This window comes from Episyrphus balteatus, chromosome 1 (assembly GCF_945859705.1).
Source record: "Episyrphus balteatus chromosome 1, idEpiBalt1.1, whole genome shotgun sequence".
NCBI classification, from domain to species: domain Eukaryota; kingdom Metazoa; phylum Arthropoda; class Insecta; order Diptera; family Syrphidae; genus Episyrphus; species Episyrphus balteatus.
Window position 1 is genome coordinate 175,564,707 of NC_079134.1, and position 14,336 is coordinate 175,579,042.

Genomic DNA, 14,336 nt, shown 5'->3' on the forward strand with positions numbered 1-14,336 from the left:
CTGGAACTGTATGAGTCTCAATAAAATTAAATAAAAGACTGACCTCTTATACTCATACAACAATATAATTTATTAATAATGAACGTTTTAGGGAATAACAATTCCCATCTTCAGATTGGGAAGCAAAATCTAAAATTATTTTAATAATTTTTGTCGTTAAATTCTAAACGAAAATTTTTTCTTAAAATAATTTAAAAATAATAATTTAGTAATAAACTAAAAATATGATAAAGTAAAAGTGAATAAAAACACAAATTTTTAGAACCACTTTCGACCAAGGAAATATTTGAGAAAAAATTCTAGATGCATTTATTCACTTTTACTTTATCATATTTAAATTATTTTAAGTAACAATTTTTCTTTTTCATTTTATGTTTAGAATTTAATGACAAAAATTTTTTAAATAATATTCTTGTATGAATATAAGAAGTCTGTTTTTTAATTAATTTTATACCATTCTTATGAAACTTTTATTCGACACAAAAAGAATATTAAAAAAAGGGAGTGGGTCAAAATTCCGACTTGAAAATTCTGGTTTTCAAAATTCTACTTTTTTAACGAAAATTCAGTTTTTTTTTTTAATTCTGCTACTTTTCCTGTTCTATTTTAAATTTTTGCTTTTCAATATTCTGCAAGTATAGCCCATATTTGTCTAATTGCAGGTACCGTTATTTTGATTCTAAAAATAGTTTTAGCACTTTGAACTGTATTTGCTTAAACAAATCCCAATTTTTTCTTCAAATTCAAAACATGCCCTTAAATATTACCTAAATATGAAATAGTAAATCGTTACAAAAAAACGAGATATAATACTAACCGTTTGTTAATAGAAAGATGATTTATTGCCAGTTTCTATTGAGTTTTTGTAGCTTCCTTTAGTAGTTCTGATTTGAATTTCTCGAATTACAAAAAATTAAAATATTTAGCATTCAGACACGTTCTCACAATTATAATTTTAAGAAAAGTTTTTAGATTTTTTTTTATTGCTGAAATATTTTCAAACAAAGTCAACAATTTTATTTGTCTACACATCCATTAAGGCACGAACTAATGATGCGAGCTAATTGGCTTTAAAGTATCATAAAAATTATTATATTTTTCCAGCTGTGTTTACTTTACTCATCAAGCAAATTTTCTATAAAAATGCGATAAATTAGCAAGCAAATAATTAGAATATTACAAATGTATTTGGTGAAATTTGAGTACTGATTTGCATATTTGGAAATGATATAAACAATAATAATTAATTTAAAACTATATAAGCTGTAATCATGTTGTACATAAATTATGTTTTTTTTGGAATGTTAATTAAGAAAAATAGCTGGTTCGCTTTATGTATTTCTATTGTTGGTGTTTATAAGAACTATAGAGTTAATAAATTGTTTTCTGTCCCAGAATAGAAGCAATTTTTAATTAAATAATATTTCTTTTTCTTTTTAACAGATACTGCAAGTCCTTTGGCAGAAACAAACCGTAAGATTACTCAATAAGAAAATTTAATGATAGATTCGATTTAAATTAAAAATTTAATTCTAATTTGTCTCTAAGCTAAGTTAATGATCCCTCAACTTCTAAGCTAAGTTACCCGTAGAAATTAACTGATGCCGAAATAGGGCAGTGAATTATGAAAAAAAAATTTGAAATTTGTATCAATATTTTTTTTTTTTGTTGATATAGAATGGTTAGGTTTACTTTAATTTGTAATACTATTAAAATTGCAGTTATGTTTTGAATGTTATTTCCATATTTATGAGTTTATGCACAAAGCAATAGAAATAAAATACTTTACTAAAAATTTCAATTTTATTTATAAAATCATATAATAAAGCTCCCTAATAAGTAAATTTTAAACTAAGGCAACAACGTTAGCCTTTCATAAAGTTAAATCATAAAAATAATTATTTTAAATAATATGCTTATATCGTTTTATTATCAGAAATTGCAAACATCAACTTTTCTACAAACCTAGGAAAAGTTGCAAAAAAATAGTTTATATTAAAGTTTCGACTTGTGATGACCAGGGATAGGATCTTGTGGACCTAAAAACTTAAAAAAAAGGCAAAACAAAACTCCCAAAAAGGCATAAAAAGGCATTTATTGAGAGAAAAAATGAAATATAAAAATTAATTGTAGTAATTTGAACAATCATGATGTTTTTTTAAAATTTCAGGTAACAAGCGCCTGTGATTGTCCCTTAAGAGTACTTTAAAGGGGCTGAAAGAATTCTCTACATCTGTAGAAACGAGTTGAGCCGAATTAAAGCACTTTGTTTTCGAGGGTGTTGTTTTCAAATCAGTTATTCTTTTTTTCTATCTTTTTTCGTTGCTGAGATATGCAATTTATGAAAATTTTGAGAATTGTTTTGACATACATACGTCGATGTTTTTTTTTTGACGTACAAACGACGATGTTTTTTTTGACGTACAAACGTGTATGAACAAAAGAAACTTCTGATTTTCATGGCGTATACGGCAAACTCATTTTGGACAAAAATTTAAATATTTTAAATACTAAACGAATTTCAGATGTCCAATTACATGTATGTAGAAAAAATAAATTTTAACTATGTATATATTAACTAAAAATCAAAAAATGCCGTATACGGCACTTAAATACTAGGGCGACGATATGCATACATGAATATTGTAAATTGAGTAAATCCTAGTACGCAGCTGAAGCGAAACGAAATTTTCCATACAAAATTTTCCATACGAAATTTTCACGAAATTTTGAACGAAATTAAATTTGTTTTGTTTTTGCTTTAAGACTTATAATCCAGTTAAATAAGGGTTTAACCTCGGAATGAATGTTAGTAGAAATTTTTTTAGCTCAATTTCTTCCTTTTGCCATTCTATAACATATCTCAAAAGTCTAGAAAAATCTCATGTCCGCTTGTCGCGATTTCAAGGTCATATCGCGAAATGGAGATTTTCAAAATTAGCAAAAATAGGCTATGGTAGGATATACACATATGATACATGATTTCAAGGTATTTTTTAATGCTGACTCCAAAAAATCTAAAATCAAGACAATCTGACGTCTCTGGAAAAAGTTATACCTGTTTTTCATCTGTCAACTCATATTATTATAACAGTTGCAAACTTACTGCCGAAAAACCCTTAAAAGTTATGGTAGATGAACCAAATTTTGCATGAAGATTTTAGAATCCATCATTATTAAAAATCAAAACAATCCATTACAAAATATATATATACCTACGAAATAATGGTATTTTTTGATGGAGGGGCAAATGTTAGGATATGCACTAAAGAAGATTCTTGTTCATCTTAGGAATAAGTGCAAATAGGCTAATTTTTTCATTTTAATCTTTGTTTGGATATACTTTAACTACCCTCAAAAATCTAAAAAAATCTCATGTTCGCAAGTCCTAATTTTCTTGGTTTGAAAATAAGGTGCAGATTTTAAAAAATTAATAAGAAAAGTTTAAATTTTTATATGTATACCAACATAAGCGACATGATTTAAAGGTATTTTTTAACACTAATTCCAACAAAATTCACAAACAAGTCAACCTGACCATCCCTGAAAAGTAATGCACCTTATTCATGTTGATCTGACACAAATATCTGAAGTGTAGTTTTCCAATTTTTTAAAATCTGCACCTTATTTTCAAACCAAGGAAATTAGGACTTGCGGACATGAGATTTTTTTAGATTTTTGAGGGTAGTTAAAGAATATCCAAACAAAGATTAAAATGAAAAAATTAGCCTATTTGCACTTATTCCTAAGATGAAAAAGAATCTTCTTTAGTGCATATTCTAAAATTTGCCCCTCCATCAAAAAATACCATTATTTCGTAGGTATATATATTTTTTGTAATGGATTGTTTTGATTTTTAATAATGATGGATTTTAAAATCTTCATGCTAAATTTGGTTCATCTACCATAACTTTTAAGGGTTTTTCGGCAGTAAGTTTGCAACTGTTATAATAATATGAGTTGACAGATGAAAAACAGGTATAACTTTTTCCAGAGACGTCAGATTGTCTTAATTTTAGATTTTTTGGAATCAGCATTAAAAAATACCTTGAAATCATGTATCATATGTGTATATAATACCATAGCCTATTTTTGCTAATTTTGAAAATCTCCATTTCGCGATTTGACCTTGAAATCGCGACAAGCGGACATGAGATTTTTCTAGACTTTTGAGATATGTTATAGAATGGCAAAAGGAAGATATTGAGCAAAAAAAATTTCTACTAACATTCATCCCGAGATTTACCCCTTTTTTCTCCTTATTTTACTGTATTATTATTTTTTTATGTTTTTTCTTGAATTTTTTTATTTGTGGTATTTTTTCTTTAATATGTTCGCTATTGACTATGGAGACTTCAAAATTTTTCGTTTCGCTTCAGCTGCGTACTAGGCGTAAGTTAGTTTGAGTAGTTAGCTTTTGAACGTGTCGGTTGCCGGCCGCGCAATAGAACGTAGAAGGCAATAAATGGTAGCAATAGCAGACAAACAAGTTGCATAGGTAGATCTTTTCACTCGAATTTGTTTGTGTGGGATAATTAGTGAATACTAAATATGGATATTCAGGCCTATCGAGGTATCCGTTCGGAGAAACGATGGCCCGTTCCGATCGGAACTTACATATCTTTCAAGGTATCCACTTCTGAACAAAAAAATAAAGTATACAATCGCATTCATTTGACACATGTGTCAGCGCGATTTATTCAATAAATAAAAATCCTTGTGATGCTCAAGTCTTCTTAATTTCAACCAACCTCTCTTGCTATTTCCATTTTTATATTTCTTTCTGTGAAATTCCACTTTTCTTAAAATATTCCGCAACTATTTCATGTCGGAGAATTTCCGATGAAATTCAAAGCACAACTGTCAAAAAATCTTTGTTGAACACACTTCATCGCCTAGTTTCATCGGAAGATTCTCCGATATGTCAATCGGAACGGATACCTCGATAGAAAATTTCTCCGAACGGATACCTCGATAGGGCTGATTATATTATCTTTTTGTTTGTATATTTGAGTGTTTTGTGTGTAGGCATTACTTTAAAGACGCTAAAAAGATAAAAAACATAGGAAAAGGCAAAAAAAAGGCAATAACAGGAGAAAAGGCAATAACGAAAGAAAAGGCAAAAAAAGGCAAAATAAAATACATATATTTGGCACGAGGGGGACGTGAAACGTGTTTGTTTTTAATCTATAATGTCGTAGGATTAAGCAAGAAAAAAAGGCAAATTCCACAACATCCTATCCCTGGTGATGACAAATAGATTTATTTGAAATAAATACATTTTTAAATAATCAGAAAGCCTTAATATAGTCAAAAATGCTATAAAATATAGGCAACATAAAGTAACGCAGTGATAATGAAATGCAATTTGTTGAATTTAACAACTTAAAAACAGATATAAAAAAACTGCTTTACAAATTTTTTACTTGCGATATAAGTACTATAGGGCAAGTTTAGGATTCGTAAAAAAATCGAACTCGAACTTTGATAACAATTTTACATGACATTACGATGATGGAGAATGCCAAAAAAGTGGGTCCGGCAATTCTGTCTGTCTGTCTGTATATACCTCGAGCTACAGCCTAAACGAGTGAAGTAATTTTCTTCAAACTTGATAGTTAGCAGTTTTTGGTGATTCCCTAGAAGGAAAATTGAAATTTTTTTTTACGACCAAAACTAACGGTACCTGCCATATAACGGAAATAGAAAAGTTAACTTTTTTCAAAAACTGCTCTAACGATTTTGATTAAAATTTTTGTGTGGTATTACACATAAGAGCCAACTTTTGAAATAAAAAAAATATTTTTTGTACCGTTATTAACGGTACCTGTCATAGAACGGTTTTTTTGGTTTCTGAATATCTCGTACAAAATTAACCCGATTTCAACGAAAATTTTTATGCAAAAGCGTTTAGATAAAGGTAATATTAAAATTTTAGGAAATTTTCAAAAAGTGCATTTTGGATTTTTAAAAAATTTTTTCTTGAAAAATCAATTTTTTTAAAACGGGATTGTGAAAAATTTTGAAATTCCGTTTTTATGTGTAAATTAATTATTTCTTCAAAATGGCATACCATTTTTTTTTTGAAAAATGTTAGAAATTTGTTATATAAAAAAAATTATTTTTTTTTAAAAACGGCTCTAACGATTTTGGAAAATTTTTTTCTAAAAGTATCTTTTTTTGCAAGTAATAAAATGGCATACTTGGTTTTTTGTAAATCATAATTTAAAACGGTGTTTCTTGAATAAAAAGCTTAAGGGGGGAAATCCCTCTGGAATTTTTTATTTTTGCATTATTTTTTTTTTGCGTAATAAATTTATTTATCAATCGAAGAAACTATTTTCAGTGGTCTTAGCCTTAAATAAAGCCTCAAAAGTGCCTAGATAGTCCCGAAACCAATGCGCTCCGAACCTACCATAGTACGAAAACGAAAACTTTAAACGCATTTTTTTCGAAACTAGTTTTTTTCCGCGCCGTGCAATGTAACTCAAAAACTAATGAAGCTATCGACTTGAAATTTGAAGCAAATTACTCCTTAACTTATTGGCCACAACATGAACCTAAAAGTTGAATAAAATCTGTACAATAAATATTTTTTTTAACTACTTCTTTGTAAAAAAAAACATGTTTTTTTCGTTTTTTTTTTATTTCTAATTTTTATTTTTCATTTAAAAAAATAAATTTAGGTTCATGCAATGCGTACTAATATCATCTAACGGAAAAAAATTTCCTTTTTGATTTAAGATGATTTCCTGGACCTGTGCATTGCACGGCGTAAACTAGAGGCGTCAACTTTGAAAGGCTCCAGAGCCGCCATTTTGTTATTTTTTCATTTCAAAAAAAATTTTTTCAATACTTAATAATGTCAGTAATATCTTGTCTTTTTCCAAATTTCAATAAGTGCTTTCAGTTTTTCATAAAAAAATATTGAAAAAGGTGTCGTCCAGAGGGATTTCCCCCCTTAAACATTAGAGTTACTTTTAGCATAAGAGCAAGTACGTGCGACCCCAGTCGTGCAATTTATTCTTAATGGTAACGCAATGGAACAGTAGATAAAAGTAGCTGTTAGGCAAATACCCGACTCACTTTGATTCTCATGGGTTCATTGTGATATAAGTAGAGATATGAACAATGGAACAGTAACGCAGTTGTAAATATTAAATCATATTGTAAAACTATAAGCAGACAACCTTCCTATACGTAGGTTAGGGTTGCCATGCGTCCGGGTTTTCCCGGACATGTACTCTTTTTTGGCTGTGTGGGGGACGTCCGGGATAGTTTCTATCAATTGTCCGGGATTGTACTCTTTTGAAGCCTGAGTTTTATTTAAATTATATTATCTATTACAGTAGGTACCTTATTGTAAGACTCAAGTAGCAAAATTTTAAACGTTTAAGAAAAATATAAGGCCGCGTAAGTAAGTTGCTAAGTCAAAAAGACCATTTCTTAACTTAAATAGTAACTTACTAAAAATTCTATTAGCATTTAACTAAGGGCCAATTTTTCAATAGTCAGTTAAACAGTCATTTTGAAAAAATAGAGAAAAAATCAATTTTTCAACAAGCAGATATAGCTTATTCCTTAGAATAAAACTATCTGCTTCTTTCAGAGACGAATAAAAATTATTCTAAGGAATAAACTCAAAAAAAATAAATTGTCAGTTGTCAAAGCTGTTTTGAAAGAATTTTGAAAAAATACAGTGGAACACAAGAAAACAAAAACAATCATGAATAAAAATGACGTTTTATTTTAAATATTTTTGAATTTGACAATTTTTTTTTTGTTAAGCCTGAACTACATAGAAACACAAAGTGAAAAAAAGTTTCTTATTTTTCAAATAATTTAAATTTTTAAATGTCACATCAATGTTTTTGTTTTTTTGTACTTTTGTTTACTTTTTAAACTTTTTTTCACTTTGTGTTTCGCTTTATTCTGTAGAATATATTATTCTTGATTGAAAAATTCAATGTTTTTATCCGATTGTTTATGAGCCTAATAACTTTATTCGTCGAACAGTTAACTGACCTTTTATCAGAAGATTGAAAAATTGGCTCTAAATCGTTTAAAATTTTGAGCAATAGGATTTTAATGGAATTTTAAATTTTTTACTGTAACGACATTCAAACTTTTGTAATATTGGCTAAAATTTTTACTTTTATTTTTTTGTGAAAAAAATAAGAAAAAAATGCTACGGGAACAAGGGTTAAAGATGTGATTTTTAGTTAAATTTTGAAAAGATTGTTCCGCTTTTTTTTGCTTTTATAAAACTATGCATTCCTTTTGTCCTAGTTTTGTACTCTTTTTTGCGTCCTTATTTGTCCGGGAAAGTCCGGGATTTTACATCTCGATTACTAGTTTCGTCAAAATATATCTGGCAACCCTAACGTAGGTATAACAATAACAGTTACAAAATGTTGTCTATATTTTTATCTCTTCTTACTCAGTAGTAACGCAATAAAAAATTACACCTCTTTTAGTGACTTTATTTGAAACTACTAATTTGTCTAGAGCTTATTCCCCCCTGGCCAATTGGTACCATTTATTTAAAAAGTTACAACAAGTTAAACTAAATGAAGTTTATAATTTAATTTAACTACAGTAACTTTGAATTTGTTTTCACATGGTAACGCAGGGTAGCATAGATTGTACATATTCCTTCCTGGAAAAGCAATGTTAAATATTTTTAATTTTTAAATACATATCGTCGGCGTAAAGCAAAATTGTTCTAAATCCACTTTTTACCGAAAATGAGTTAACGATGCAGTTTTACTAATTTGAGGGTGCTTTTTCCGAATTTCAAAAACCGTTTTTGTCAAAAAAATTTCATTCCGCAGAATAATTTAGTGGGACATAGAACAATAAAAACAGGGAAGTAGCTTTTGAAAATGAGCCAGAGTTTTCTTGATTGTTCTAAGTCCCCATTTTTTGTTCTAAGGCCACTTTTTATTAAAGGAAAAAACGCACTTGTATAGGAATTGTTCTATGTCCAATATTAGGTTTTTAGTTTTAAAAAATATTTAAAAATAGTATGCACTTACTAATGAGGTAAACTTGTATATTTTATTCAAGAGAAAAGAACAAACTTTATAAAAAACATAAATTGAATGGCAAACGAGCAGATAATTAAACCAATCTGACACTTGAAACTTAAAAATCGTCCGCTGTAAAATTTGCTTTTTGTGGCTTAGAACAATTTTGCTTTACGGCGCCGATATGTGTAATATTATTAGGATTGGAATACATTTTATATAGTTGAAAACTCATAACTTTGTCAACAATAGCCGTGTTTTAGTTTCACCAGATCAGATCATTGTATTTATTTGCGTTACAGCAAAAAAATGGTTAAAAATAGTGAACATACAGGCAAAAAGTATAATTTATATTTGTTCCAAACACCATAAATAACACTGGTTTACAAAATTAAACTTTTTTTTTGTTGCCGGAACCAAAATATACTTTTCAGAACTCGAATCCGAAGTCAAAAAAATTCTAGCAGCTCGCGTTTTTGAAATATTACAGTTAGAAAATGCAAAAAAACGTTTTTTTTTACTACTTCGGACGTTTTTTTTTCATGTAAGAAAATTTTTTAAAAATTGTAACGGTTTCTAAAAGACCTGTTTTTCTTCTTTCAAAATCTGTTTAAATCTTTCCGATATCTTTCGTATAGGTCGAGATATCTTAAGATGAAGTAAGTGTGTTTTGCTCAAAAATCATAGAGGATGTATTCTGGGGTACGAATATGATGTCCGACTATTGTTGGTCTCTTATACGTCATTTTCCAAGGTCAGCATACCAGAGGAGAGCCTTAAAACGAAGTTTTTGGAAACTAATGGTTAATTTATTTTTTTAAATAAAGTTTTTCTAAGTAAATACATGTTTTTTTCTGTTTTATATCTACTTTGCTGAAACTAAGAAACTAGAGCTGATGAAAGTCTTTTAATTACTTTTTTGAAAAGGGTATTAAATATGTAGTCAGCAACAGCTAAAATTTTTTCGACAACACATGTGCTGCTTGGCTTACCAATGTATTATATGATTTTTGAGCAAAACACACTTACTTCATCTTAAGATATGTCGACCTATACGAAAGATATCGGAAAGATTTAAACAGATCTTTTAGAAACCGTTACAATTTTAATTTTTAAAAATTTTCTTACATGAAAAAACAACGTCCGAAGTAGTCAAAAAAACGTTTTTTTGCATTTTCTAACGGTAATATTTCAAAAACGCGAGCTGCTAGAATTTTTTTGACTTCGGATTCGAGTTCAGCACACCGAAAACCTTCAGAAAAGTATATTTTGGTTCCGGCAACAGAACCCTTGTTAACCAGTGTAATCAACTTGAACTTGCTGGTATTGAAATAAGTAGCTAAATTTTGACTTAAATGTAATTTATTAAGGACATTGTGAGGTATTTTTTTATAATGAAAACATTAAAGATCAATCTTTTTTGTTCAGAACAAACTCAAACTATCTATTTATTGCATTTTTTGTCTTCTTTAACAGTAACTTACGAGCTTTATGTTTTTTTTTTAATTGCGTTGTCTTGCATCCTACTAGCATAATCCCAACATAAACAACCAATAAAATTCATTGCGCAGCAATTCAAGCAAAGAAGTTGCATCTAGGAATATGCTAAATTTAACAAAAAACATCATTAACTCACTTTGACTGGAACACGTTTTACTGTAAACAGAAACAAATCAGATACTAACTGTTGTGCCACTCTGCCACTTTGACAGCTTAGGTCACGATCGAATAATTATGTTCGTATAATATTGTAACGCTCTGGCGCGGAGACTGATATCACATTAACCGGCTTTGTTGTCAAACATCCTCATTCATCGGTCATTGTCGAGGGCATTTTAGCATCATAATAATAATATTGACAATGTTTAAGTCAAGTGCAGAAATACTCTTTTAATGGCCATCTCTGCATTACCTGTACCTACCGGGTTTGTAAAATTGTACATAAAACGTGTAATAGTGGCTATAAACGTTAAAACGACATTTTATAGAAAGACACAAAAAAAACGGGCGTCAAGAAATCGAGGGTACGATCATGTATGATAGCAATGGAAATTGAAAGTTGTTCGATTTTATTCTTTTAATTTATAAAAATCCACAATGATGCCATCATTTTTGTTTTTATTGTTTTTTTTTTTGTATTTTAATAAACAAGAGAACCCATCATCATATGGTGAGATGGTTGATATTAGATTGTGTGAATTTGCTTTGGGTAATGAATGGTTAATGTATCTCTGACATTTTTGAAAAAATAAATAAAATCAACTCAATGTCACCATGATCGGTTACCCAGTAGCATGAGTAATTAGTGAACGGAGATGAAACTAATTTTTTCTGGCATTTCACGATTAGTTATTGCACCTAGGGCGGGCTTAGAGAAAGGCAAAAATTTAGACTTTTAAATGAGTTATTATATTAGTTTAGACGATTTTACCAAGATCAGAGTAGGCATGGAATCTCTTTCCATTTACAAACTTGCTCAAGGCAGTTCATTTTTCTATGGAAAACCAATGTCATCTGAAGATACAATCAAACTGAAGTATTCAGTGCAAGAATCAAAAAAATTCTACTGCAAAAAATAATAAACTAACAAATTAGACAAATTAACTGTCTTTTGCACTGGGTACTCGATTTTTAGTTTTTTTATTTAACTTAATTCTTATTAATTATTTTCTTCCAGTATTTTTGCTAAAATTTCAATTCAAAATTGAATAATAACATTTTGAACCAGTGGCCATTAACAAGCAATTGATAAATTTTGACTATCAACAATGCATGCACTCAATATTGATCTTAACTACCAAATCAATATCAAATCAGGTCCTAACTAATTAATTTTGTAAATGTATTTTTTGTACACTAAAAACTTTTGTAAATAATTTTATTTGACATTGAATAAATTGGTGATGGACAGTCCTAACGCCTAACAAACTATTAAGTTGTATACAAGCATATTATTATTTGTATTTATTATTTATTAACCAATGTGTGCTAAATTTATAAGCATTTTCATTTTTTCACATGTTATTATGATTTTTTTTTCTTATTTTCTAATTTAATTAATATCTTTTTGATTAGAATGAATTTTTTAAAATGAAGTAATATTGATAATTTAAATTAACACATTTAAGTAATTATGTAGTTAACAGATGGTGGATACTTGTACACTTATTCATTTATATTATTTGTTGTTACTAAAACAATTAACTTATTAATTTTCTTGTTTATCTAAAAATAGTATTTAATTAGCAACATAAAAATCATTGAAACATTTTGTTTTTTTATTTTTGATTCTTTTAACTGCAGTTAACAGCCAAAATAGGAAATCACGAGTACCAAGATTTGGGACAAATTTTATATATAAGACCTTTTAAGAAACATTTTTTTCCTTCATAATTCGACTTTTCCCAATCCCAACTGATTGCTTATTTTTTCGGTATAAGATCCCGCCATACAACAACTAAAATTTTGTGTTAGAAATTTAATTTTTCGAAAACTTTTTATTGGAAATTCATTGTTTTCAAATTATATAATAGACTAGAACTTAGATTTATAGAAAGGTATCCCCATAGCCGTATTTAGGGGGGGGGGGGGTTTTAGGGGTTTAACCCCCTCCGAAATTTTTTTTTCAGATAATCAAAAGATATATTATTAACAAGAACAAGTCTAATACGTGTGGCACTAAATGGTTTGTTTTTGTATTTTAGTGATTTGATTAACTATCTGAAAATCTTCTTTAAAGTCTCTACCAATTTTGTATCGTTAAAGAAGCTGTCGATGAAGTTTTTATAAGGGAAAACAAAAAAATTTTGGTCCATTAAAACGTTTGGTAAGGGATTTTCCAAAAAATGAGTTTTTGCCTCTGTGCCCATTTTCTTAAGCACCATGTTAACACCTTAAAATGCTCTTTTAAGAACCCTTTAAATAATTTTTTCAAATTTTTATTCCTGACCCCTACTGACCCTATTTGATTAAGAAGTTTATATGTATAAACGATCAAACATCCGCAATTTACCCAATACTGGACACTGAATATTGCTCCTGCTATACTTCTTATCAAAATATTGCCAGGAAGGGTGAGAGATAAAAATATGAAAAAAAATATGGTATTTTTTTGCTGATTTGGAACCGATCTAGGGGGCGTCGCACTCAATTTTCTCAAAAGAGTAAAATAAGGACCACCCTAGTTAACACACATGCTTCCCGCCATTAAAAATTTTAACAGTCATTGAAATTCTTGTCATCGAATTTGCTGCTGAATAATCGGGCTATCAAAATCGCATGTGTGTGCCAAGCCTAAATCTTTCCGACATCTTTTCATCACTTTTGTTCTATGTGAAGCTTAAATCCAGTATATAAGCGAAAATAAATATATCCATTTCTTCAGAGAGTGTAGTACCTATGTACAACATTTCGTTATTTTTTTGTTTCAAATTATAAAACTAAACAATTTCAGTTTATTGTTAAATTTAAAAGTGAAGTACAACTAGCTCATGCCAAACAACTTGGATTATTTAAGGGCCAGTTGTATAAACATGGTTCAGTCTCGGATCAGGAATTTAACACACCGATTTCGGAGGATTAGCAGGGGGTCAACTTCGGTTCAACCATGGATGTGGCTGTTTTTACATATCGTGTCGCCGTAAAGGAAAATTGTTCTAAGTCACAAAAAGCAAATTTTACATTGGACGATTTTTAAGTTTCAAATTGGTTTAAGTGACAATTTTTTGCTCGTTTGACATTCAAGTTATGTTTTAAATAAAATTTGTTCTTCTGTCTTTAATAAAATATACAAGTTTACCTCATTAGTAGGTGCATACTATTTTTAAATATTTTTTGAAGCAAAAAACCCCAACATTGGACATAGAACAATTCCTATACAAGTACGTTTGTTCCTTAAATAAATGGACTTAGAACAAAATATGATGGGACTTCCCTGTTTTTATTGTTCTATGTCCCATTAAATTATATTATGTGCGGAATGAAATTTTCTCGACAAAAACAGTTTTTAAATCCGGAAAGAGCACCCTCAAATTAGTAAAACTGCATCATTAACTCATTTTCGGTAAAAAGTGGATTTAGAACAATTTTGCTATACGCCGGCGATATGTGGACCTTGTACCAGTGCTAAACCGGAACATTACCAGTGATTTCAGAACATAAAAGTTGTTGCACCACAGATTAAATATTTGTACAACTGGCCCTAAAATTTTTGTTTTTAAATATTGCCAATTTAATTTAGAACTCAATAGATAGAATGCACCTAAAAATTTTCCGCTACAAAATTTCAGTGCGAAAAAAAGTCCATTT

General features: G+C 29.1%; 1 protein-coding gene across 4 annotated transcripts in view; it reads left to right on the forward strand.

The window, feature by feature from the left end:
- The window catches only part of LOC129914811 (aquaporin AQPAn.G), a 64,584-nt gene that overhangs the window by 27,789 nt on the left and 22,459 nt on the right, over positions 1 to 14,336 (forward strand). For 2 of the 4 annotated variants that reach the window (XM_055994217.1, XM_055994244.1), the window contains exon 2: positions 1,444 to 1,473. The exons of the other annotated variants lie outside the window; for them this stretch is intronic. In XM_055994217.1, coding sequence (XP_055850192.1) covers positions 1,444 to 1,473 — 30 coding nt within the window. The remainder of the gene's footprint in view (positions 1 to 1,443; positions 1,474 to 14,336) is intronic. 4 annotated transcript variants of the gene reach the window in all.